Source organism: Syngnathus scovelli, chromosome 18 (genome assembly GCF_024217435.2).
Source record: "Syngnathus scovelli strain Florida chromosome 18, RoL_Ssco_1.2, whole genome shotgun sequence".
Taxonomy (NCBI): domain Eukaryota; kingdom Metazoa; phylum Chordata; class Actinopteri; order Syngnathiformes; family Syngnathidae; genus Syngnathus; species Syngnathus scovelli.
In genome coordinates, this window is record NC_090864.1 from 4,060,702 (window position 1) to 4,087,217 (window position 26,516).

General features: G+C 45.5%; 2 protein-coding genes across 2 annotated transcripts; one reads left to right on the forward strand and one right to left on the reverse strand.

Moving 5' to 3' along the window:
• Positions 1-2,521: 2,521 nt before the first annotated feature.
• On the forward strand, positions 2,522-15,695 carry csrnp1b (cysteine-serine-rich nuclear protein 1b). The gene is made up of 6 exons (XM_049749172.2): positions 2,522-2,869; positions 6,881-6,961; positions 10,689-10,887; positions 12,005-12,264; positions 12,338-12,634; positions 12,726-15,695. Exons 2-6 carry the CDS (start codon positions 6,953-6,955, stop codon positions 13,551-13,553), a joined length of 1,593 nt encoding a protein of 530 aa, XP_049605129.1. The 5' UTR covers positions 2,522-2,869; positions 6,881-6,952; the 3' UTR covers positions 13,554-15,695.
• A 2,299-nt stretch (positions 15,696-17,994) lies between these two features.
• On the reverse strand, positions 17,995-20,391 carry LOC125985934 (gastrula zinc finger protein XlCGF57.1-like). The gene has a single exon (XM_068648784.1). The coding sequence runs from the start codon at positions 20,257-20,259 to the stop codon at positions 19,399-19,401; it is 861 nt and encodes a 286-aa protein (XP_068504885.1). The 5' UTR covers positions 20,260-20,391; the 3' UTR covers positions 17,995-19,398.
• Positions 20,392-26,516: the final 6,125 nt, after the last annotated feature.

Consider the following 26,516-nt stretch of genomic DNA (forward strand, 5'->3'; position numbering starts at 1 on the left):
TGGACAGGGCCGTAGACTGTCCTCATCCCATCAGCAGGACCGATATCTGCTGCTTTGTGCAAGGAGAAACAGGTTGAGCCCTACAGAATGACCTCCAGCAGGCTACTGGTGTGAATGTCTCTGTCCAAACAGTCAGAAACAGACTTCACGAGGGTGGCCTCAGGGCATGACGCCCTGTAGTGTACCCTGTGCTCACTGCCCAGCACCGTGGAGCTCCATTGGCATTTGCCATAGAACACCAGAATTGGCAAGTCCGCTACTGGCGGATAGATGTGAAAGGGTCTGGAGAAGCCAAGGAGAGCGCTATACTGCCTGCAACATCATTCAGCATGACCGGTTTGTGGTGGGTCAGTGATGGTCTGGGGAGGCATTTCCATGGAGGGACGAACAGACCTCTACAGGCTAGAGAACGGCAGTCTGACTGCCATTAGGTATCGGGATGAAATCCTTGCACCCATGGTCAGACCCTACACTGGTGCAGTAGGTCCTGGGTTCCTCCTGATCCACGACAATGCCCGGCCTCTTGTGGCAGGAGTATGCAGACAGTATCTGGAGGATGAAGGAATTGACACCATTGAATGGCCCTCACGATCACCTGATCTAAACCCGATAGAACACCTCTGGGACATAATGTTTCAGTCCATCAGACGCCGCCAGGTTGCTCCTCAGACTTTACAGGAGCTCACTGGTGTCCTTAGACAGATCTGGGAGGACATCACACAAGACACCATCCGTCGTCTCATTTGGAGCATGTCGCGACGTTGTCAAGCATGCATACAAGCACGTGGGGGCCACACAAGTTATTGAAAATAATTTTGAGTTGCAGAAATTGAATTTAGGCAAAATGGACGAGCCTGCCACATCATTTTTTCACTTTGATTTTTGGGGTGTCTATATACTGAGCCCTCTGTAGGCTGAAAACTTTTATTTCCATCAAAAGATTTGGCATCTTTTTGTTCCTGAGACATTAAACTGTCCATATCAGTATAGATATCCGACATTTTTGGTGTCACCATTGAAATCTGATGTATTTTCAAAGTGTTCCTTTAATTTTTTGGAGCAGTGTATAATGTCTTAAAGGGCTTCACATCACCAAAGTACAATCCCTAGAATTTACCCAAAACTTTCCACGGTATGTTCTGAATGAATTTTGAGGGGGAGGGGCTGTTTGGAACACCTCAAATTGTCACCAGGATTTTCACACAAGATTTAGAAACACTAATGGGATACTTTTAGCTGTCACTCATCTGGATGTGCTTGGCTGGCCTCCCGTGGAGGCCGGGAGGGGGCGATTCTGCTTCGGGGTCATAATTAAGGCCCTAAAACTCATCAAGTGTGAGAAAAGCCCCCGCCTCTCCTTTGCAGCAAGACAATTAACATAACTCCGTGTACACAAGTCTCAGGAGCCGAGCACCTGTGTTGACTTTGGCGGAACCCGTTGCCGCCACTGCATTCGGGGCCAACTGGGAATGAAAGCAAAGTCGCTAGGGTGTAAGAAGGGGTGGGTGTGGGTGTTTGTGTGTGGAGAACAGTCCTACCCGCATTCCATTCGATGACTCAGAACGTTAAATAAACTCGGGCAGGTAAAAACAAAAAGCGACTTGGGTGCACTTGGAATTAATTGCGGTTTGTATGTAATTCAATTTGATGCTTTTAGTTGCAAAATCTCATCATGGTCTTATTCATTTAAAAAAAAAATGCAATCAACAGAAGCACTCTCATTCTTCTTCATACCAAAGTAGCTGACTGTCGGTGTCTTTGTTACAGTAGAAAGGAGTTGAGTCACACATTATTGCAAAACGCCTTACGTCACTCTTCACAAGTGACGTAACTCAGCACTTCCAGCATTGCACTGAAATCAAGTCTGGAACAGAACAAAAAAGAATATTGTTCAACAGTTAAGTGCTCAGAAAAAAATTGTTGTTTTAATGATGGACAAAAGTTGTAATTGTAAGAGGAAAAAAATCATGACAAATTTTATCATCATATTGGGTGTAATTTTGTTTTTTTTACAAAACTGGTAATCATTCAACAATTCACTTTTTCCAAGCCAAGAGTTGTGATTGGAAAAGTCATATTCTTTTGGTAAAAACTTTAGTTCAGACAATACTTTTTGAGAAAAACTTTTGAGACAGTTTTATTTTTTTCGTAAAAAGACAGTAAAATAGGTGTTATTTTTTCGAGAAATATAGTAGGAAGCGTAAATAGGTCATATTTTTTAATAAGAAAAGTTGTAATTGCACAACAAAGTGCTGTTGTTTTCAAGAAAACAGTTTGTACAAGTGACATTTTTCAGAACTAGTTGTATTTTGTTTATGTTGTATTATTGCAGTAGTCGTATGTTTTAAAAAGATTACCGTACATAGTGATACTCTTCACCTTTTTTTAAAAAAAATTGGCGTACTTTTTAATAAGTTAAGATTTTAGTGTCTCCCTTTTTTGGGGAGTTTTCCACCTCACCCAATGATGTCAAGCCTTCTGTTCCCCCCTGCAAACTGCTCCGCGTAATACAGTCACGCAGCAGGAGGAAGAGAAAAGGCGGAGGCAGGAAGCGGCGTGGGCCGCCTCCTCTGCTGTGTGTCACGGCCTGCGTCACAGCCACACGCCGGGAGGGAGTTTTCCACTGACGAGCGAGAGCGAGAGAGAGAAAGCCCGAACTAGTCGCCGCTGTGCTCCAGAAGAGGACGCGCTCGAACCGCACCAAGGCAGACAATAGCCGCGGAACCGACCGGGTGAACATCTTCGTGTCCGTGGGGAGAATCGGACAGTCAACCATCCACGATCCGCTTTATGGTTTCTCACGAAGAATCCATTCGGATTAATCCCATCATTTGCCACTCATGCTGATCGGACAGTCAGACACTTGCTGGTGAGTAGTGCTTTCATTGTACTGGATGTAACGTGCGTGCTTTAACCTGCGCAAATATGTCACGTGTGGATTTTTTTTCTTTTGGTTAAAGTCAGTAGGATAAAAGGGGTGAGTTTTTATTTTAACGTCAGAGGTGCATCAAATCCAAACTAAATCCGTGAGATGATTTCATGTTTTAATAATCGGACTACTATAAATTATGCGTTATTTTTGCCCACGCGCAAGGCACTAAAGCTGACACCGGCGCTGTCACCTGTACACGACCCATGGCGGCCCCGCGTGATTCCTGCCATTTAAAAAAGGCATTTAAAAAAAAACAAAAAAACCCACTTAGCTTTCCTCCTTTTCATTATTCCCCCACCTTCCACTATTCTGCTTTATGGGCACCATCGTATGATTTTATAGCCCCGTTTTATTTAACGTGAAACCACACGCGGGTTTTGATTTCTGTAATTGTGGATTCTGCCTTAGTTTGTAGCCTCATTGTGTGTGCGTGCGTGTGTGTGTGTGCGCGCGCGTGTGTGTGTGCGTGTGTGTGTGTGGAGACTGGAGAGGACTTTTAAAAGCGTCTCTAGCGCGACCTCACTCGGATCATTTTTGGAAATCAGGCTTTCTGGAATGACACACACACATGCATACACACGGGAGGAGAATGATCCTTTGTTTACTGACACAGCTTCCATTCCTTGTGCTTTTACTCCCACCACGCACGCACACACGCGCGCACACACACACACACACACACACACACACACACGCACACACACACACACACACACTCCACTTTCTCCAGAATGCTCAGCAAGTAGCTCGTCCGGTCCAATATGGGGAATTTGTTGCATTGTGACAATGCTTGCTGCGGTGTTCAAACTGTGGTCCCCTCACCACTGCTGGTCCCAGAGAACATTCCAAAAGTGGTCCATGAGATATTCAGTAACGGAGTTTTTAGTCAAGTCAAGTCAAGTCAAGTCAAGTCAAGTCAAGTCAAGTTTATTTGTATAGCCCTAAATCACAAACAGTCTCAAAGGGCTTCACATAGCCAAAATTGACAATTATTCTCAAAGCATTCCCTGATCTTAAGCTCCCAAAAGGGCAAGGAAAAACTCAAAAAAAACCTGCCAGGGGAAAATGAGAAACCTTGAGAAGGGACCACAGATGGAAGGATCCCCCTTTCAGGATCACCAGGTTGTAATGGATGCAGAGAGGGCACAAGTAATACATAATATGAAAATCAATGAAAAAATGGATGTCGGAGGTGCCCTCGATTGTCCTGGCAGTGTCTTCAAGGAGGTTGAGCTGCAGTTTCTTCATCTTGAATTGGTCCCCGAGAATCCAGCTAGCTGCTATCAGCTTTTGAGCCACCTAACCCCCTCCCCAGCCAGGGAGGGGGTGGGCAGAGAGAACAAAACAAACTCCGGCCAAATCGGCCACTACTAGTTAAAGGCCATCTCATAGAAATGTGTCTTTAAACGTGTCTTAAATGTTTAGACAATTATATACAGCAGGTGTTGGCTCAGCTCATCGCGTTTGTCATTATATTGGGATTATTTAAACAAGGTACACACATACAGATTGTTATTGATACCAATTTTTAAAATGTGAAGCATAGCACAGATAAGTGTCTCTTAAACATTAAGCAGGTTGAGGAAAAAACTCCTCTTAACACACCCCACACCGCAGGATAATCGGTCAGGATAATCTTTTAGAGAAATCTGCTAACAGGGCTTTTACCTACTTTGACCAAAAGGGGGGCAGCAACACGCACTCTGTGCGATTATCGGTATATCTGGACTTTGCTTTAAACTGCACTTGACTGAGCCAACAGTGCCTCTGTAGGTTGCACTACACATTGTGTATTTATGTTTGATTGAATACTGTCACGAATTCCTGACAAAAGATGAATTCCGCCTGGCAACCATCTCGATGAGCACACGCTTGCGTTGAGTGGTTGCAGTAGCAGCGTTGGGTTCAAGCGAGGTTGCCTTGCTTCATTTCGCTCACGCAGGATGCCCCCCTCTCTTTTGTGCTTTGGAGACAGGAGGGGAAGGGAAGGGGGCCGGCTGAAAGGAATCTCCGCAGCACCCCCCCCCCCCCCCCCACCACCCTTGCCCACCCACCCCCAACACAGCAAAAGCTTCCATCTGCTTCGTCCCATTTAGGCTCAACTTCTCCTCAAATCGATTTTTTACATGTAAATCTCAATTAATTTAGTTTGATTTGAAAAATGGAATTTCTCACAGTGTGACATTTGTCCTCCTGGGCAGTAGGTGGCACTACGGTGTCACTTTAACACATCAGCAAATCATCACCTGTGTCTTTAAATTTTGTGTATCAAAAATACGACAGGTATCGGAACTTGGTATGGGTGAATTCTCCCACTGGTATCGGTTTGAAAAAGTGTGGTACATCCCTAATATTGAAGTTCGAAAGTTTGACTGGGTTGACAAATGATGAATCAGAACCGTCTCCCGACTTAAAGGCAGCATGTGAGCTGCACGTGCTGTTAATTCCCCAGTCAGGTGTGTCCCGCATGCGCCCTCGCCCGGTACCGCGTCGGACTTTCCAAGCCCGGGGAAGAAGCAAAAAAAGCCCACATCTGTGTTCGATTGAGCTCCTTTACAGCGAGAGCGGCGCCGCTGCCAGAGATGGAATTCCTGCGGCTTTGGAGACATGACATTATTTATTTGCTTTGCGCTGTGCTCCCTCCCTTTTCCCAGTACCTCTCCTTTTTGGAAAGCGGTGCCACGGGTTGACGCAGGGGAACAGAATGTTTCTCTGGCGGGCCTCGGTGGGAATGACACCAGAGCAAAAACTTAGAAATGATATTGGTCACACTTCATTGTAGTAGCCCCGCCCTCCCCTTTGCTCTTGGGGGGTGTCTGCTGTAAGTAATTTACACTATCCATAAGAATCGTCATAATTGCCTATATTGCTAGTTTTATCGCCGATGTTGTCGCTAAGTGAACTTGATTTTATCGCTGGGTAAGAAGAGTCTGAGGAATTTAGCCTCCCGTCATTTCGAAGAATTTGGCTGCCGTCTTTCCTTATGACGAAGTGTGAGGTGCGGTGCCCCGGGGCCTTGAGTTCCAACCTGCCTTGACATGTTTACACACACACACACACACACACACACACACACACACACACACACACACACACACACACACACACACACACGCACACACACACACACACACCCCACACACACACACACTCGGGCTCATCATTACTACATTTTATGAGCACTCGCTCACTCAGACAGTAAGACAGACAGAGACTGTGCCGGGTTGTCAGTCTGCCATGTAAATGCTCTCAACTGGCTAAGATAAGTGCCCCCCAACACACACACACACACACACACACGCGCGCGCGCTTGCACACACTTTATCGTTATCAGCTACAAAAGGGCAGGACAAGGCAGCACAAAGGGGGCAAAGTCAAACTGTCTTGTCGGCCCATCAGATCAATCGTGCTCCCGAATTAAACTTGCACGCGACGTAATTACCCTTCGGAGAGTTGCGGTGTATCGCTAACTTGCTTTAGCATTTTGTGATTGTCAGCCATGATAACAGAGGAAACAGTTCTTAACACACGGCAGGATAATCCAACAGGATGATCATTTGGAGACTTCCGTAGGTGTTTTTAATTTCGAGCAGCCGTAGCGACAAAGCGCGGCTAATGTCATCGGGTGGGGCTGACATGGCGTGCCTCTCGATTGGATCTGCGTTGTGCCTTTTAGTGACAAATCTCCCCCGAGCTGGGAGATTTATCCTCCCCCGAGTGTGCGCATCTCTTTTTATCCCGCCACTGATGGAATGACAGCGATGCATAATTCAGCGCGGGGAGACGCCGGGGTGCAGTGCTGCCACTCCAGGCACTGATTACCTTCAGGAGAGCCCACCGTGTCCTGCCACACTTGATTTTTATTTATTTTTTAATTATAAATAATAATAATTTTCTTATCATACTACAAATGAGCAATATCAGCCTTGTTGTCTTCTTTTCTGGCAGATCCACATTGACCACAAACTAGGATTAACCTCTCGCCATTGTTTCTGCCCGTTGAACAGGATTAGCAAATCAATGTGTCAGGTAGGCTGCAGTCAAGAGACAATGACCCACTTCTGACACCACCACCCCTCCTCCTCCTCCTCCTCCTCCTCCTCCTCCTCCTCCTCCTCCTCCTGTCTCCCTTCTGGCTCACTGCAGCTTTTAATTAAAAAGACTTTGCTTAGCCGGCGCTCTGCTCTCCCTGGAGGACACCTCAAAGCATTGTTTTTTTTTTTGCCATTTTAGTTTGTTTCTCTCGATTAGGCACAAGCTCGTATGGTGTGGTTAGCTTTTTTTTTTTTGTATCGAGGTGGTCTTTATTTGTCGCAAGGTGATTCATTCAGCATGGGAAGCCCCCCCCGCATGGCTTGTCAGCCTCCCGCCCTTGACTATCTACTTTAGCATTGTCAGAGGGTCAACTGCCCTTTTTTGTTTCCCCCTTTTCCGTTTTGATGCACTGTGGACTAATGGTTAGCGCGCCCGCCTCTCAAAGGTCTGGGTTTGAATCCCGGGCTTGCATGTTCTTCTCATAATCACGTCAGGTTAATTGAAACGGCAGAATTGTGCATAGGCGTGAATTTAAATGCCCGTGGATGCTCCCCAGCGCGGCGCCCCTCCCCAACACTGACACTTGCATAACACGTCCTGATAAGACACAGGCGGCATGCAGGTCACACTCTTCTTGGAACTCACGGGGAGAATCTGGTTTAGCCACCCGCTTACGCCAAGGTCGCTCGCAATCTGCCAGCCTCCCAACAGGCCTCTCGACAGGCCCGGCTTGGCTTTGTCTTAATAGCCGCCACACTGGAGAACCGACATTTAACGTGCCACGCGAATGCTTACCCTGCAATTATCCCCTGAAAATCACTCTGCTTTTAAACAATAAGCAAAATTACAAGTATGCCCCCCATCCAAAAATAATAAAAATGTTCGCCGAAACGCCATTTGAAAATCAGCTGGAAGTGATTAGGACGCCACTCCGAAGACATCGTCAAACGGCGGCTATATGGACTGTCATAAAACATTTTTTTTAAAAAATGCTTTCCTCTTCCCTCACTTCCCGTCGAGGTCAACCTATCACATTCAGTCTTTCGTATACACCACATACCGACAACAAAGCATCCTTCTTCTATATACTGTAAAATTCCATGGACCCCCAAGTGCAAGGCTAGATAATTGACTTTTCAGAAATAGGGAAATATCTTATAGGCAGAATTGCAGACCTTTTGCAATACTCTTGACCCCCCAGGAAAAAAAAAATTCTAGCTCCGCCACTGCACATATGTGCACTGCTTAAATGTTCCTATTCACATTGAGACTAAAATTTGCTCAAATTTAGTCAACATGCACATTTGGACATCAATAATAGCAGTATTTAAATAAATGTATTTAAAAAGTAAAGAAATGGCCTTCCCTCATCAAGAGCTCTTTTTGTGCATGTTGGGGTTTTTTTTGTTTTGGTTTTTACCCGCATGGGTATGTGCATGTGTGCGCCTCTCAAAGGACTGATTGTTTTTATCGCTGAGGCAGCAGTCCCTATCACGGGAGCGCTGAACGCACGCTCGCTCGCACGCACGGCGGGCAGGCTGGCGCAACGCAACATCTTCCAAGAGGAAGCGGACGTCCTTGTCTGCGAAGATGTCACGAGAATACTCGATGGGGAAGGCCAAACTCGGGTGGCATTTCTTCTAATCGATGCTTTTTGAAGGCATGTTTTTGAAGGGGTGAAGGGGTTGGCTCGTTGTTGACCTATGCAAATGAGGGATGATTGATTACTTCCTGTGGCTGACTAGCTGCAGGCAGTAGTGATGTACATTCCAGTTCTTTTAGGTGAACTGAATCTTTAGAATCAGTTCACTCAAAGGATTCGTTCAAACGAATCATTCAACGAATCTCGAATCGTCCTCCCCCACAAACACGCTGATCTGTTTTTTTGTTTTTTAATGTTTTTTTTTTTACACACAGCATCCCGTGGAAACAACCCATACACATCAAACAATACAACTACACCCGCCCCCCAATTATTATAATAACACATTTCTTTCTATAATGCAACACATTGATTCGTTGGCAACAGTCTCTCACCCGGTCGTGAACGGGAAGTTGCGTCACTGACTCGTTCGTGAACGGGAAATTACGTCACTGATTCGTAAAGTCCCGCCTCCATCTATCACTCGCTGCTGATTGGTCGTTCGCGAAGATTAACGAATGAGTGACAGACAGCTTTGCCGCTATGCCATTATAACCACCTAAAACACATACATATTGTCATATAAAGCAGTTAACCAAATGTCGGATTTTTATGTTTTGATTGGCGAATATAAAATCAAGGAATAAAACACCAGACAAGTTATAACATAAATGTTTATTAAAATAATAATAATAATAATAATAATAATAATAATAATAATAATAATAATAATAATAATAATAAAAGTGGCGGCTCGGTGGTGCACTGGGTAGCACGTCCGCCTCACAGTTAGGAGGGTGCGGGTTCGATTCCACCTCCGGCCCTCCCTGTGCGGAGTTTGCATGTTCTCCCCGAGCCCGCGTGGGTTTTCTCCGGGCACTCCGGTTTCCTCCCACATCCCAAAAAACATGCTTGGTAGGCCGATTGATCACTCCAACTTGTCCCGAGTGCGAATGGTTGTTTGTCTCTGTGTGCCCGGCTGGCAACCGGTTCAGGGTGTCCCCCGCCTACTGCCCGATGACAGCTGGGATAGGCTCCAGCACGCCCGCGACCCCCGTGGGGACTAAGCGGTTCAGAAAATGGATGGATGGATGGATGGATGGATGGATGGATAATAATAAAAGTACATCTCAAACCAGCAATCTAATGTGAAACTGCAGTCGATATATTGGATAACAATATTTAGGCATATACATGCATACATGTTATTTAAAACCTACTATAAGTAAATCGTAAATCTACATTCTGGCTTACATAGTTCACGCTAGGAGAACGCAACACGTTCACTGACTGATCCGGTGATGCACGGAAAGGCAGTTCACCCAATGACTCGTTCGCGAACAGGAAAGTCAGGATTCGTTCCCTCACTGATCCGTTCTCGCGATGAACTGGAAATGCGAATCACTCACTGATTCGTTCACTCACAGATTCGTCCGTTGGTGAACGGGAAATGCAATGCACGACTCGTTCGTGAACGGGAAGTTACGTCATTTTCTTCTTCCTTTTATTTTACGGCGAGGTGGCACCAGCTTCAATGGGCATTACCGACACCTACTGGTTGAAGTCATATGAACGGAAAAAAGAACGAATCACTTTAGGAAGTGATTCGTTCACTCTCGTTCACTGAAATGATCCGTTCGTTTCAACGAATCGTTCACTCACGAGCCAACACTAGCAGGCAGCACTCGTGGACTCACATGGGCAAAGCACGGGGCGACCACAGCGTATTGACGAACGTGTTCGGAGCTGAAGCTTTTTTTTTCCTGCAACGTGGCTGAATTGTCCTCTTTGTTGGTTAGGGGAGAAATGAGTGTGTAATTGTACCGGGTCTGACATTAATTAATCGTTGCCATTATCATTAGCAACTTATGTCCATGAGCTTAATGCTAAAATGCAATGGGTAACTCCATAAATAGGCTAGCGGAAATTAGCATGGCTATTACAGTCATTTTAAATCTTTTCTTTTAGCTTCAATACAGAAAAATGAAACCTACTGAGAGGCATTTTTATTATTAGCTCAATTTTGTGGAAACATTTTGAAGCATGCACTTCTCCATTGACGCCATTTTGTGTCCACAGATCGTCCACGCAAGCGCCATGAGCGGGCTTCTCAAGAGGAAGTTCCACGAGGTGGGCGAGGACCTGTGCTACTCGTCGCCCTCGCCCTCTTCGCTCTCGTCCGCCTGCTCCGCCTGGGACTCGGAGGTCGAGAGCTGCTACTCGGACACCCTAGATTCCACCCCTAGCAACCCCGGCTCCCCGGCAACGCATTCCAACAGTGAGTCAAGTTGGCTGACGGAAAATATGTTGTGTTTTTACGGCTGCGCTGAGGCTCTGATAATAAAAACCCACAGAACAGGGAGAGAGCTGAAGGAATTTGGTCTGCTGGCAGCTCATGAAACACTCAAATAGCTCTTAAAGCGGGCCAAAGGCCCCTATCCCTTCACGCGGCGACTCCTCCAGGTTGCAAGCCATTCATTGTTTCGACGCTTGCCCATCCAAATATGTTTTGGACGTGAAACCAGAGTGGCCAAAAAGCTCGGCGACGTTTGCTATAGGCGACGGTGGCAAATGAGGTTTCCTGGAAGAGCAGCGATGGCCACTTGCCAGAACGCTGGGGAACACACGGGCCGTTGTGCGAAGGAAGGGGCTGGGCGCGCACCCAGCACAGGTGCTGAAAGAGGCCCGGCGGGGCGTGGGATGCAGAGGAGAAGGCGTGCAAACACAAACCTGGGGGAGCAGATTGATGTCGTTGCAAAGGAGGTGGAGAATATGGCAAAGGTGCTCATTAGTTGAGCTACTAGAGCCGAGATTAAGGACCCTCTAGGGATTGCCTTCGCAAATGTTCCCACCCTGGGACCTTCTGTCCCACTCTGCCATTAAATAACAATTAAATATATATAGCCAGCACATGTGGACACATGGTACTTTCCGAGTGGGGTGGGGGGGTGATGTTGTTGGAAAACGTGGAAATTCTAAGAACCGTCCAATAGTTGTTCTTCCATTGTGTGCACGTGTACCTTTGAGCATTGTCCCGTTCTGGCACTGTTTCATGGGAATCTCATCATCTTGCAGGGATTGCCCGACAACCCCCGTGCCTCTCCCTCAGTTGATTTTTCATTGTGCACAATGCAACAAGGCCGAGCGGATAATTTTTCACGGTGGCGTCACTTTTACGGGACGTAAATGCACTCCATTTCATGTTTCCGTGTTAATTGGGTGCCTGATAAGGCTCTGTGAAAGAGCAGAACAATGAATCTGAGGAGCGTCCTTTTTACTAGGCGCTTGTAAATTCCAATGCAGGGATATTCCAACCTCTAGTGGCACGCAGAAGCAGTGCATGCAAAAAAAGAAAAGAGGAAACCAAATCCATTTCTTCTTCCTCCCCTCTGCAGCGACATCCATCCTCAAGAAATCCAAGCGGGCACGACGGAGCAATGTCACCTTTGACCAAGTGATGGTCTTCTTCTTCCCACGGTGCCAGGGCTTCACCAGTGTACCCAGCCGAGGGGGGTGCACCCTGGGCATGACGCCCCGGCACAGCGCGCACCGCACGTACACGCTGACCGAGTTTGCCGCCGAGCAGCGGTTGCTGCGCCGGGAAAAACTGCGCAACCGGCTACGGGAGGAGAAGCTGGGGGCTCTTAAATTAAAGGTGAGCAAAGACACAGACCCAGACTCAAATTTGAGGGTTTGGGTCTCTCTTTGACCAATCGTGTCTTCTGCAGTTGACCAAGAACGGAACCCAAGACAGCGAAGAGGCCGAGCGGCTGACCGTGGACGACATCCCCGAGCAGGATGTGGACGTGAGCAGCTCCAACCTGGAGGAGGGCTCGTTCCTCCAGCCGTACCCGTCCAAGCAGCGCTACGCTCTGCTGAAAGCCGCCGGTGTTAAGAAGGTCGACAAGGAGGAGAAGAGACAGCTGCACGAACTGCGGATCTCCAGGGAGCGTTGCGGCTGCGACTGTCAAGGCTTCTGCGAGCCCGAAACGTGCGGCTGCAGCTTGGCTGGCATCAAATGTCAGGTAAGAGAACCTTTGAGGAACATTCAGAATGTGCGCTTCTTTTGGACAAGTCACGTAGCAGCTAAGGAGTAATGGGTTCTTCCTCCCTCAGATGGACCATTCGTCGTTCCCGTGTGGCTGCACCAAGGACGGCTGCGGCAACACGCAAGGCCGCATTGAGTTCAACTCCACCCGGGTGCAGACGCACTACATCCACACCATCATGAAGCTGGAGCTAGAGAAGCGACTGGAGGAGCAGTCCGGAGGCGAGGAGGCAGCGGTAGCGACGACAGATGCCATGGCCGGTCCCCCCGCTCGCTCCTTCCCCTTCGGCTCGGAGCTGGCGTCCGCCGGCGACAACAGCTGCAGCAGCGACATGACGGACTTGTCGGACTTGTCCGGCCACAGCGACGACTCCGAAGGTGGCGGGAGCCCGTGCGGGCGGCGCACTCCGCTGGACGTGGACGAGAAAGGCCTGAGCCGCATCCTCAGCTTCAACGAGGCTGGGAACGGGGACGCCGCCGAGAAGGCCACGACGGCTGAGACCTTCGGCAGCTTCAGCATGGCGGACTTTGCGGACGAGAACGACAACGCGGCGCCGTTGGTCAATCGGACCGGGTCAGAACTTTTGGACGAGAACGCTAACCAGGGCAACGGACTCTTCAACTGCGGCGGTGTCCCGCACACGCCCTCGCCGACCGTGGACCGCTCGGCCAGCTACAACATGGACCTGAGCCTGTCCTCCGAGTCGGACCTGGAGTTCTTCGACGGGTTCCCCTGCCTCGGCCCCAGCTCGCTCTACAACTCGCTTAAGGAGTACGAGCACATGGACAACTTTTTCCACTTCCAGCTGCCGAGCTACCCGAGCCTGCCAGCGTCTGGCGATCCGGGCACCTGCCTCCTAGAGTCCCTCATCGGCCTCTCAGAGTCCGTCCCCTAGCCGCCTCCTGCCTTTACGGACAATCAGATGTTGGAGGAAGCCATCAAGTTGTCTGTAAGGGAGTCCGTCAAAGTTTGACATACAAAAAGCTTGGCCTGTGCTGAACCAGAACATTGTAATGGTTCTAGAGCCATTTGGGTTCACCCCAAAGCCCAATATCCAAAACTTAGTGTCAAATTTGGAGGAACACGCTTGGTCGGACACGTCGGAGTTTGGAGGATGCCGTGATCTCCTTCTTAGCCTAAAGTCCAAAGTCGCCTTTGGGCGCTGGCGTGAAGGCCCACCGACACCAAAACACACTGAGAGAACTCTCAACCAAACCCACGAACGGGAACCGGAAGGAGCTGTAACAACACAGCCGAATGTGCACCTCAGGGATTCTTTTGTTCTGGCTTTTCGGAGGCCATCGCTGCGACGGTTTTTGCCTTTCTCGGACCCCGTCAAATTTTTTACGTGGAATCACGAAGTTAGCAGACTCCCGAGAGGTTCGCATGGTACAAGAAAATGGAAAAAACAAGAATCCCGCTCGATCAGCACTTTATCAAAGGCACCGTTTTGGTCGCGTGGGGTTCAACTGTTAAATTATCGACTCTTGGCTTAAATGATTTCAAAGCTGTACTATTTTTTTTTTTTTGCCTTTTATCATAAGTTATTTCCTGCAAGGATTCATATTTATTTTCCACTCGAGAAGCACTGTGCTTTCCTTTCTTTCACAACCGTCAAGTGCAATCGTCCTCATTCACTTATTTCTTTTTTTTTTTTTTTAGGAATCCTTATCAGAAAAAAAAGGCCATCAGAAAAATATTTAATATCTATTTGCCGATTAACTTATTATCTCAACGGTTATTTAATTCTTTTGGCAATAAAAATGGAGCTGTGGAAGCCGAGCAAGAAAACTGTCAAATCTCCCTTTAAAAAAAAAAAAATCTCTAAATTATGGCATTTATTGTATTTCTCCCTATGTCATGTAACCATAGAGAGGGAAAATGACTAATATTTTGTAACTAATTTATGTAGATTGACAAAAAGAGAATTCTAATGAAACTGACAAATTAACTATTTTATTAAGCAGAAACATTTTCAATCGGGGGGGAACAACCTTTATGATATAGAAAACTATATTACATTTATGGTGTGAAATATTTTTCACAGGCAGTTTTCGACTATGTGCCGCTCAAAACGGATCTGATTTGATTGTATTCTGAATTTTCCTCGGAAGTCTGTGACTCGGGTCACAACGTGTTTTATCCATTTGAAAACGGGGTTTTGCCGGATAAAAATTGCATATATTATACGATTTTTATCGTGCGTGCAGAACCCCCATTGCGAAGAAGTTGCCTCATTTTAAAGGAGACGTTTTATGCAGAAGGACGCAGTCAGACATGTTTTCAGAAATTTCGCAGATGTCAAAATATTTGCTCGGTTTAATGTCACAACACGTTGTTAAGCGTGCCAGAGACTTATTTCTAGACAATTCTACAATACGTCACCTTTCGAATACAGTTCAACAGTGAGGAAGGCTTAATCTGACAGGGGGTGCTAGAGAGCCGATGTACATATCTCGCTTATGTTCTGCAGCTTTATCGGGACCCCTTTTGACCAGGCGGGGTGGGGAACTCGGGGCATACGCCAGAGCATTTTGCGGCAGCGGCCCAACCGTGCATTATTTTTCCCAAAGCTTCCCCAGCCCTGTTTTCCAACGTAATGCATGTCGGTACCCTGCTCGTTGAAAGCTGAAGTCTCAATGTATACTTTTTGAAAAGTGCAGCATATTGGAAGTGTATCTGCTATTTGCCTTCTTTTTTGTATTAATTTTAAAATCCATCCGATGATGCCAAGCGGAGTTGTACAAAAACATGAAGAAATAACAACAGTGAGTGTTTATTGACGTCATTTATTAATTAACCGTACGCCCCCCCCCCCCCCCCCCCCTTTTTCCGCTTCAAGGAAGGTGTCTTACATTTTTTTTGATACACTTTTTGGACCTTTTTTTTCCTCTGTACATATTTCTGCTTCAACGCTCCCGCAGAGCAAACAAAAGCTGCTTTATTTTTTACATGCTTTCACTTAAACCTGTCTTTTCATCCAAGCCATTTTGACAGCCTGTCCCTCGATATAATAAAGTGTTTTCTAAACTCTTGACTGCTGTCGTCAGTGTTTGTATAGTTCATTTTGTTCCCTGAGGGAGAAGTATTAAAAAGAGTTTTCTTTTTAATTTGCAATATTTTTACGCTTGCGGTAATTTCAACTGAGTGGCAGGTAACGTCTTACCACGAACAGTTGCGGCTCATTGATTTTAACTTAAATTTTGGGCGCTGCTCGTTAGTAACTACGTTATTTTCTTCCACTCCATTTCAAATTTGTTCATGCAAGGTCCAAAACCTCCATGAATTTGTCCACCCTCAAGCCTAATTTCTTTAGATTTCGTCAGTAAATTTGACATGTAAGAATAGGCCGATGGTAACGGATATGTATCATTCTTGCCCTCTTGTGGCTCTGACACACAACAATCCAAGTCCAGAACGTAAAAACCCCACCAGAGTTTGGCTTTAGCGACAGGTGCTTTTCCTCAACCAGCAAGTAAAGTGCGCATGCTCGAACTCGTTTACCTGCTCGAGTAGAAACACCTGTGGGGAAAACCAAATGGTGGCACGGTTTTTACTTACTGGATCTGAATTTCCCCATATCTGTGAATTTCACGTTATTTGTTAGCGTTTGATTTTCCACACTATGTCCTTGGTTGGATAACTGTATTTACGTTACTGGCTACATTTTACTTTTGATTTATTTGTTCAGTTTTTTTTGTCTCCTGAGAGGCGCATACTGCAGCATACAGCTCATCTGAAAAACCATTACTATTTAACCTAAAGCACATGTGTCAAACTCAAGGCCTGGGGGCCAGATACGGCCCGCCACATCATTTTATGTGGCCCACGAAGACAAATTGTGCATCAAATTCATGTGTCATTACTAGAATTGCACTTCACTTTTAATAATATATTTTTTTCTGAAAAAAAAATTGATGAGTTTTTACTCGTCTGATTTGAAAACGAGTTGTCAGTTTTGTAGCTTTTACTGTATATAATATGAGGTGCTCATACATTTATTTGGGTTGACAGTCATAATGGCCCTCCGAAAGAAGCTATGACTGCGGCCCGCGAAAAAAATGAGCTTGACACCCCTGACCTAAAGGGACTTTCCTATGGATCCTGCTGCCCCGAACGTCAGCGATGGGTGAGTAAAGGGAAATGTGCTTTCGGGAGTTTGCAAACATATTTTTTTAAGGTTGTGTTAAACTTATAATCATATTAATATCTAGTATTGGAGTGCTCGTGTGGATTGGTGGGGGGCGAAGAATGTGCAGGCAAACTGCATGAACTTGTTTTCGTTGAAGTGTTGTGTATAGGCCCAGACAGGGAGTACCGGACGAGAACACCTCAAGGTCGTTGAGGAACGAGAACAACAGCACGTCTATGTGGCCCGGCTTCGCGGGGAAATCCAACCACCTGACCTCAGCGATAACACCGACACGGGGAGGAGATGGCCATCGACCAATCATCTCACAATATTTTGCATGCTTTAATATTCATATTGTGTTTCTTTAAAACTGGGCAACCCGGAAGAATGTGTCGTCTTTTGGTGGTCACAAAAACGCACGAGTTTTAGTGTGAGGGACCCGGGACCCAGGCCTGTATTAGTGCGCTTTGTCAGGAATAAACAATTGGTAAATTTGGTCTGATTGATCTACTGGTCTTCTCTTTGACAGAACGAACTCGCAAAATTGTTAGGTGCGCCAGTGTGTGGATTAGGACATAGCGATTTATGTGTTAAGTGTTGATCGCAATTTGGAGTCAGATCAATAACTAAAATCCGTAACCTAACAGTGAGACAATTTAATTATTAGCGGAGGTCATTTACATGTATTTGTGTCATGACCTCTCTAGGCGCCCACACATCAAATTAAACACTTGGAAGCGTTTTGAAATGTTTTAATGTAAAACGTTTGGACCACAAACTGAGCCAGGGAAGCGTTTTTCTCCATCGTGGGTTCTCATATGTGATCCCTTTTTGAGAGGTTTTACTACACACTGAGCAAACAAAAGGTTTCTCTACCGTGTGTAATGCATGCTTAACCTTTCGTAGGCTTTCCCACAAGTTGAGCAACTGAAGGGTTTTTCTCCTCGTATGTGCTTGTGTGTGGACAACAATGCGCGCTTTGTAGTACACTTGGGTGCTGACGTAAACTCACTTCCGATCGTCATCTTCTTCGTGTTTACTAGCGGTTCGCAAAGTGAACTACGCATTACCGCCATCTATTGGTTTGTAAGGAGTACAGCTTTTGGTCACAAATCAGCGAAATTCATGGCTAATGAGGATTCGTGTCTAACCTCAATTGTCAGCCTACCTGGAAGTAAATCAAAAATGTTTACAAAATGCTAAATAAAATTCTGTCAGCTTTATTTTTTTTCACACCCAGAACGGGAGAATTTACAGCTTTTCAGAAGAATACAAATTCCATTGTTATAATATTCATGTGACTTCTGTAAAACATTTTTTTTTCCTTAATTATGTGTCTGCATATGTGTAGCTAAACTGCTGCGATGAGCATAGCTTCCGCCGCAAACCAAACAACTGAAAGATTTTTCTCCTGTGTGTGTTCTTGAAGGAATGGGGTCAAAATACAAAAAGTCCTGCCTAGCTACAAAAACAGATGTGCTCAAACCTCATTGAATAAAGTACATAAGCAGACAAGTATATTCACATATTAAATCAATAAAAGAAACGTTTTAAGCATATAATTATACCTACACACCAAATCAATAAAGAAGACATAACTAGACATTTTTGATAAGTGATAATGAGAAAGGTTTTTATAAACTATATGATCTGATATATATTTCTGAGCACTTTGAAATAACAAATGTTTTTTGATATATTGCCTAAATAGCTTAATGACCCTTAAGGAACCGTGTAAGGCATGCCTGATGTTTTTCTCTAAATCATGGACACAGCCAGAGTCGTCTTGACCGTTCAGAACTTGATTGTATCTTATTTTTTGACTAATGCTAGACGCCAGTTTTTGATTACTACTGAACGCTTTGCACAGAGGGAAATATTTTGCCTAACAAAGAAAAGATACGGTTGGAAGCATGATTAAACTAAGAATAAGCAAAGACATGAAGTATCAAAAGAACAGCAATAGATTAATGATGTCACAGCCAAAAGCTAACATAATTTCGTACAAAATGACAAAATTGAAAGAATGAGGTACGACAGTGTATGTCCAAGATTGGAGAAGAATGTTCACAGGAAGGTCACGTAGAGATAAAACCAGCAGGTGCCAGAGGGAGCCAGCCAAGGACTCGGCCAAAGATGATCGCCAAGGCCGAAAGACGGAATGGAAGACAACAGCCCCCACACACACCGAATCGCCCATAACCAGCACCCACTCGCATGGCGAACTTGCCCCACCCCAAAGACTCATCACCCATCAAACTCGGCCCACACTGGCATGTGCAACTGATATAAGCTAACCAAAGAACCTTGAACGTTGCCTTTTCTGAATGGAGACTTTCCGCTCTTGAAGGGCCCAGCGCTGTATTGTACTTTCCTGAAAACAGAGCTGTCTGAACAAGAATTGTGATTGAACTCAACCAACCTGTGTAAGTCTAATTTGTGCTTCAGTGTCTTAGCATTTTCCTAAATCTGAAGAAATCAAACGAGTACGCAGTGAGTAAATTGGATAACAGGTAATTGGCAATGGCTTTTGCCGTGAGGCGCAGATAACGTGCTCCCTAAATTGTGGACAAAATCCAACATTCTTACGTGGTATTCGAGATGTCCATTACAAAAACGGGCAACTAAAAGGTGTTTCTTCAGTGTGCGTTTTCATATGCGCTCTCCAGTTTTGGTTTAAAAATAATGTTTTGTCACACAATGAGCAACTAAAAGGTTTCTCTCCTGTGTGTATTATCATGTGGGACGTGACGGTTTCTTTTCGAGAGAATGTTGAACCACAAACTGAGCAAGCAAAGGGTTTTTCTCCGTTGTGCGTTCTCATATGCGATCTTAGATGTGCCTTTTGGGAGAATGTTTTGTTACACAATGAGCAAACAAAAGGTTTTTCGCCTGTGTGTCCTCGTGTGTGATTCCAGATGTCCCCTTTGATAGAAAGTTTTTTTACACAACGGGCAAACAAAAGATTTTTTTCCTGTGTGTGTGTTCTCGTGTGTGATTCCAAGTGTGTGCTTCGCGAGAATGTTTTATTACACAACAGACAAATAAAAGGGTTTTCTCCTGAGTGCGTTCTCATGTGTGCCTCCATGCTTATCTTATGAGAGAAGGTCTTAGCACAAGTTGAACAATTCAACGTTTTTTCTCCCGTGTGTTTAATCATGTGTGTTCTCAAGCTTTGCTTAAAAAAGAAAGTTTTGCTAAAGTGTTTTTCTCCTGTGTGCGTTCTCATGTGTTTTACCATGCCGTCTTTTAGCGTGAAGGTTTTCGTGCAAACTGAGCAGCTAAATGGGTTTTCTCCTGTGTGTATCCTTATGTGTGCCACCATGTTTGGCTTTCGGGTAAACTTTTTACCACAAATGGAGCAGCTGAAATTATTTTTACCCAATTTCTGATTTGTCTCCTTTTCAGAAGTTCCAGACTGTTTGTCTACACTTTCATAGTCTTCGTCGCTCTTTAAAGGTTCTTCCATGTCGTCGCTTTCTGACAGCGGCGCTAAGAGGTTGCCTGGTGGTGATCGTTTAGGTGCTTAATTATCTTCACTCTTTACAGAGATGATGTTAAGTGGCAACTTGCTGACATTAAACTCCTCTTCTTCCTCCTCTTTAACGTAGGCGAGGTCTGGATGATCCTCTTCGCTTTTGAAGTGGGAGGGGTATGTCACTTCCTCTTCCTCTTTAACATGGTGGAGCTTTGGAATTTCTTGATGGCTAATCAGCTGCTGGACATCTACGGGATATGAGCAACACAAATACAGTTTGGATCGCAGAAACCTAACAGGTAATACAATTGTGGCTTTGTGGACATGTTTGTTAAGTTTCCTTCTTGCAAAACGTTGTCTCAGCATTTTAAATGTTTGTCATCACCTCCACAGTCTTTGTTGCTCCTCCAAGATGTTTCCATATCGTTCCTATCTAACAGTGGAGAAGTTGCCTGGTGCTGGTCCTCCACAGTGGTCTTCACTTGGACTGTGAAAGCTTCGACCACTGGAGTAGTTCGTTTTGAATCTTCATGGAGACAGCAGTCGGCTGAGATCAACGCTGGTGCTCCCCCAATGGAGCTGAGGGCTTAAGTCCACATTCGAAGGTTCCTTCCAAAAGTCTCTCAATATTAAGAAGAGGTTGTTGTAGAAAGTTCAACGACAACAACACTGGACGCTCGCTCTTTGAAGCGTTGGATGCTAAGCTAACGGCAGCCTTCATCTTTTTGTCAAATCGGCTTGAACGCCAGCAGGTGTTGTGCTCGATTTGGTTCCCCTGTTTTCAAAATGTACACCGCCACCTACTGGTTAAGAGTGATTACTGCTTGGCGTACAGTCTCGGTTTCACTCTAAAAAATTTAACCGTGCTCTACTCATTTTAATCGGTGTAACAATGTACACTAAAAAATATTGAGTAAATTTGAAAGCTATTAAATAATTTATATTTATGTTGCGGCTCCGAGTCACGTCGAGGGTCAAGTTTTGGTTTTCAAGGGTGTTTTTATTCCTCTTCAACTTCTCTCCCATACAGAGCCGCCTTTTTCACACGTCGGTACGTCACTTTCCTTTTTTTGAACACCCTAACTGATCGCGGTGGTGCCTTTTTGGGCAGTCGGAGAAATCAACGTTAACAAAAAAAATACATCCAACCTAGTTAAGAAATCACCAGAAAGATCACCATGACAATTGTGAACACACAGAAAGATAATAAATAAATGGAACATCACTCAAATATTGGTGATCCCGTTGAGAGTCTCACACCCTCCCCCATTTAAAAAATGTCATCTTGAGCTAACACTCATGTCAAGGTAAACAATTTACAGACCGAATAGCATGGAATAGACCGGTAAACCGGTTTGAAGCAATTTTTTTTCCCCACATACCCCGACTAATATACATTACAGTTGTGTATATTCCTGAAAAATTCAGTGTAAGCATTCAACCACCCAACATTTGCAATAACCAATTATAAGACCTGCATACACATGTGGCATTTGTCCATGTTCATGTTACAACAATGTTTTCCTGGTTCTTACATCATAGTTGGCTGTATTTGCCACCTTACGTCAATGAACGTCGAAATACATTGGTGGTATAGTTCAAATAAACAGCCAACTATGATGTCACAAATCATGTATACAAATATAAGCATTCAACACCAAGGTCGCCAGAAACCCCTAACATCTAAACATTTAGTCGCTACTGTCCTCTCTGTGAAAGTCAGTTGACCCAGCGTATTGTAAGTCAAAATTTGTGGCTTCCGTCTTTCCCTTTCTGAGTACCACCTTCCCTGCTCTGCTGCTCTTGTCTCTTCGGAATCTGGCTCATCGGATATATCACCTGCATCTGCAGTGTACTCACCTTCCCTAACAGATGGAGAAGGAACTAGCTCGACCCGTTCCTCCTCAGCTTGTTCGGAACGCTCTTCCTGCACGGAAGCATCTCTCGCGATCTGTGGGACAAATTCTACTGCAGTGGGGTTCAGCAACCGCAAGCCGTGCGGCTCATGGACAGACCATGTAGCAGCATCCAATAAGTCCTCATCTGGATCCACCTCACTTTCCACCTGCTGCATCTGTTGTGCCTTTGTTCTCCCATTTTCATCAAAGTGTCTTTTTTTGTTTATTTCTCTTCCACCATCTTATTTTCCTGTGGAGTTAGTGGAGGAAAGTCACAGGGCAATAACAAATTCCTGTGTAAGATCCTTGTTCTGCCTCTGCCATTTTCTGGCTCCAACTCGAAAACTGGACTGTCCTCGCCCTTTTGGTGTTTGATGACGTAAATCTTGTCTTCCCAATATGAGCGGATTTTTCCCGGACCTCCCTTTTCAACGACATTTCTGACAAGAACACGGCTGCCCACCTGAAGTGATGGACCATAGATTTTCCTGTCGTACTGTCTTTTACCTCTATCGGCTGACTTAACTGCATTCCTGCAGGCGATGTTGTAAGCCTCAATCATCCTGCTTCTCCATTCGCCAACATAGTCTTGGTAGGAGCCTGGGCTTTCTTAAACGCCAAATAGAAGGTCCACCGGAAGCCTTGGTAATCTACCAAAAAGTAAGAAGAATGGTGAATAACCAGTGGCCACATTAGCAGTACAGTTGTAGGCATGTACTACTTTGGGAAGGTGTGTTTTCCAGTCCAATTTTTGCTCTTCGGTGAGTGTTCTCAGCATAGAGAGGAGAGTCCCATTGAATCGTTCTGTTTGCCCATTCCCTTGAGGATGATATGGAGTTGTGTGAGATCAAGTCAAAGTCAAAGTCAAAGTCAGCTTTATTGTCAATTTCTCCACATGCCAAAGACACACAAAGAAACCGAAATTTCGTTCCCCCCTATCCCACGGTGACAAGACATGGCTCACAACAGACAAACAAGTAAACAAGTATAACAAAAGCGTGCTGAATAAATAATGAATAAATAACACAACAATAAATAAATAAATAAATAAGAGGAGCAGAAAAAAGGGGTAGCGAGTTCAGGGCCCTAACAGCCTGGAGAAAGAAGCTGTTGGCGAGTCTGGTGGTGCGGGAGCGCAGGCTCCTGTACCTCTTCCCAGAGGGCAGAAGGTCAAACAAAGAGTGAGCCGGGTGACTCACATCTCTGGCAATCAAGGTTGCCTTGCGGGCGAGATGGGAGGTGTAAATGTCCTTCAGGGAGGGGAGCGAAGCACCAATAATCTTACCAGCCGTATTCACTATGCGCTGCAGGGCCTTCAAGTTCTGTTCAGTGCAGTTACCACCCCAGACAGCGATGCAACTGGTGAGGATGCTCTCAATGGTGCCACGGTAGAATGTAGACAGGACTGCCTGAGGAGCACATGCACGCCTGAGCTTCCGCAGGAAGTACAGGCGGCGCTGAGCTTTCTTTGCCAGTGACGAGGTGTTTGCGGACCAGGAGAGGTCCTCACTGATGTGCACCCCCAGGAACTTGGTGCAGCTCACCCTCTCCACCACAGCACCGTCGATGATCAGCGGCAGGTGTGTTGTGTGACCTTTCCGGAGGTCAACAATGATTTCCTTGGTCTTATTGACGTTCAGCAGGAGGTTGTTGTCCCTGCACCACGTGGTCAGAAGGTCAACTTCCGACCTGTACCGAGTCTCGTCGCCCTTCGTGATGAGACCCACCAGAGTCGTGTCGTCAGCAAACTTCTCGATGCGGTTGTCGCTGTAGGTCGCAGTGCAGTCATGCGTCAGCAGGGTGAAGAGCAATGGACTGAGCACGCAGCCCTGGGGGGCCCCCGTGCTCAGCCTGATGCTGGCGGAGATTTTGTCGCCAACACGCACCACCTGAGGCCTCTGACAGAGATCCCTTTACACCGGACAACTCCTTCAGGTAACTTAACAGCTTGTTTTGAAATTCTCTCCCTAAATCGTGGTGGAGCTTTTCTGGGAAACCAAATCGAAGGCAGAAGTCATTGAACAGTGTTAGAGATTTGCTCACTCCAACTTATTTTGCAAGAACCACACGGTAGACAAGCAAGTTATTTTAGACACCTGCAGGTGGAGAGATCACTCGCTCCAGGAATGAAATCTGAAAGGTCTCCTTCCTGCAAGGGCATATTTATTAGGAGGAACAGAGTGGGGGTGAGAGTGGGCAGGTTTGGTGAACCCCCGGCCTCTGGTAAGATCAGAGCAGGGGGTGTTTTACGATGTTGTGGGAAACAGAACAACTTTGATTGCTTCCTCTGCAGCTGGTCAATCAGTTCAAAAGATCTTAGCACTTTGTTCTACTACTTTTGTTAAGACAGGACAGGCGAGTTTAATTATTACAGGTTACATTCCAACATAATCATAGGATCAAGATAACCTGGAAAACCCTAACATCTCCCTCCTGTTTTATCATATGATTATGTCACCCCAAACAACAAAGACAAGTAAGAAAGAAAAACATCTATATATGTATAATGAAGAAAGAAGAACAGCAAAAATAAAAACAACAAACAATGATAGCAACACATTCCAGTGAAGATGAGGCATTACCTCAAACTTATTGTGTAAGCGAAAAACCTGCTGGCCAGATGTTATTAGCAGGAAAATTCTTACACGGCCCCGTTGCCACAGGCGGCCAGAATGCTATGAATAATAAAAAATAAAAAGAAAAACACAGAAACAGTACATCATTGTATCCATCACTTGCGAAGCATTTTCGATGGTCAAATCATCAAGTTTCTGTAAAACATGCTCAACAGAACAGCATCTACGCAATCCACGTCTCATTATCATTATCACGTCTGTCACGTCTAAGAAGTTGTATATGTGCTCGTGTTTTCATCAGCTGATGATGTTCTAGTCTGTAGGTGAGGTCTGTCACACACACCGGCGCACACACTCGTGTCCAGTTGGCAGGCAGCATCGGACAACTCCTGTGACCACAAAACCATGATCCGTACTGAACAGGCACGTGCACTCATAGGATGCAGGTGAGGCAGTGCCTCTGAACTTCTGGATGAAGTAGGTCCCGTCCGATGGTGCAGCCATGTTGGTAGTAGAGCCCTTACACCTTGAAAACGGCTCTCTCATCCTGGCACACAGCGGTGATGTCCAAAGCTCCCATCCAGTTTCCTCCTGGAGAGCAGTCGTCGTTAATGCATTTGTGGGTCCTGCAACCTTGGGTGCAACATGTGTAGTCAGCAAGACTTGGAATGGTCCCTCCCGTCGTGGCTGGCCCAGTTCCTTCCTTTGATGACCTCGATGTAGACCCAGTCTCCTGGATTGATGGGGTTGTTGACCTGTGAGGAGGAAAGATCAAGCGGCAGTAAATTTGTCTTTGACACAGTTTGAGCGTCCTGATCATATAATCTGCCAAGGACTGCTCTTCATCTGTTGTTTGCAACTCTCGTAGTCAATTGTAGTGCCCATTTAATTGGCAAATAGGAATGTTTGCGGGAAGAGTTTGAACACTTCCTAATGATTCCCTTTAACCAAAAACTATTTATGACAGGGGCGTTCCTATTTATTGCCTCCTGGTTTAAAAGAGATTGTCTTACCCATGCCTTCTTTCTCCTCACACGCTCGCACCCACACAGGGTGTGAACACACACACACACACGCACCCACGCAGACAAAGAGATTCTAATCCATCTCTCATGTAGCTTCTCTTGATAGAATCTCCTATTGGTAACTGTATAGCAGACGTTTTAGCATATAATCCCATACTCTGCTCTCTCACTTCTACTTTTCCATGTCGGTGCAGTCGTAGGTGGCCCCTATTGCAGTCATTGTTTTGTTAACTGTCGCCTTGTGACTCCTATGCATGATTGTGTGAATGTCAAAAATTGAACGTACCTAACTTTCTGACCATCCAACCTCCACTGTGGTGCAAAAAAACTTACTATTGTATTGAGTAGGTACATTGAGCAACCTAGCTTCCTCCTGACTGCCAAATGTCCTGTTCTAAAATTTATATAACTCGACCTCTACGTCTTAAGCTTGATGAGCCAAAATATAAGATCTTGCTCTTGTTTCCTACCGTTTTAGCCTATTTGTTTTATCCAAATCCGTTGAATCTCTGATTATAATCTGTAGCCCGACGTATTTTTCAAATTTTTATTTATTTATTTATCAAATCTCCTCAGTTCTGTCAAACTCAGTGCACAATGAACCTCCCTTCCACTTTGAACCAAGCTCCACCAAATTTGGTAACGCCAAGGAGTGCGATTTGGTTGTCAGACACTCCAAGTCCATATCTTTTTGCCGCACTTCACCCTATCAAGTTGGTGTTCTTTTGTTGTTGCTTCAGAGCGACCCC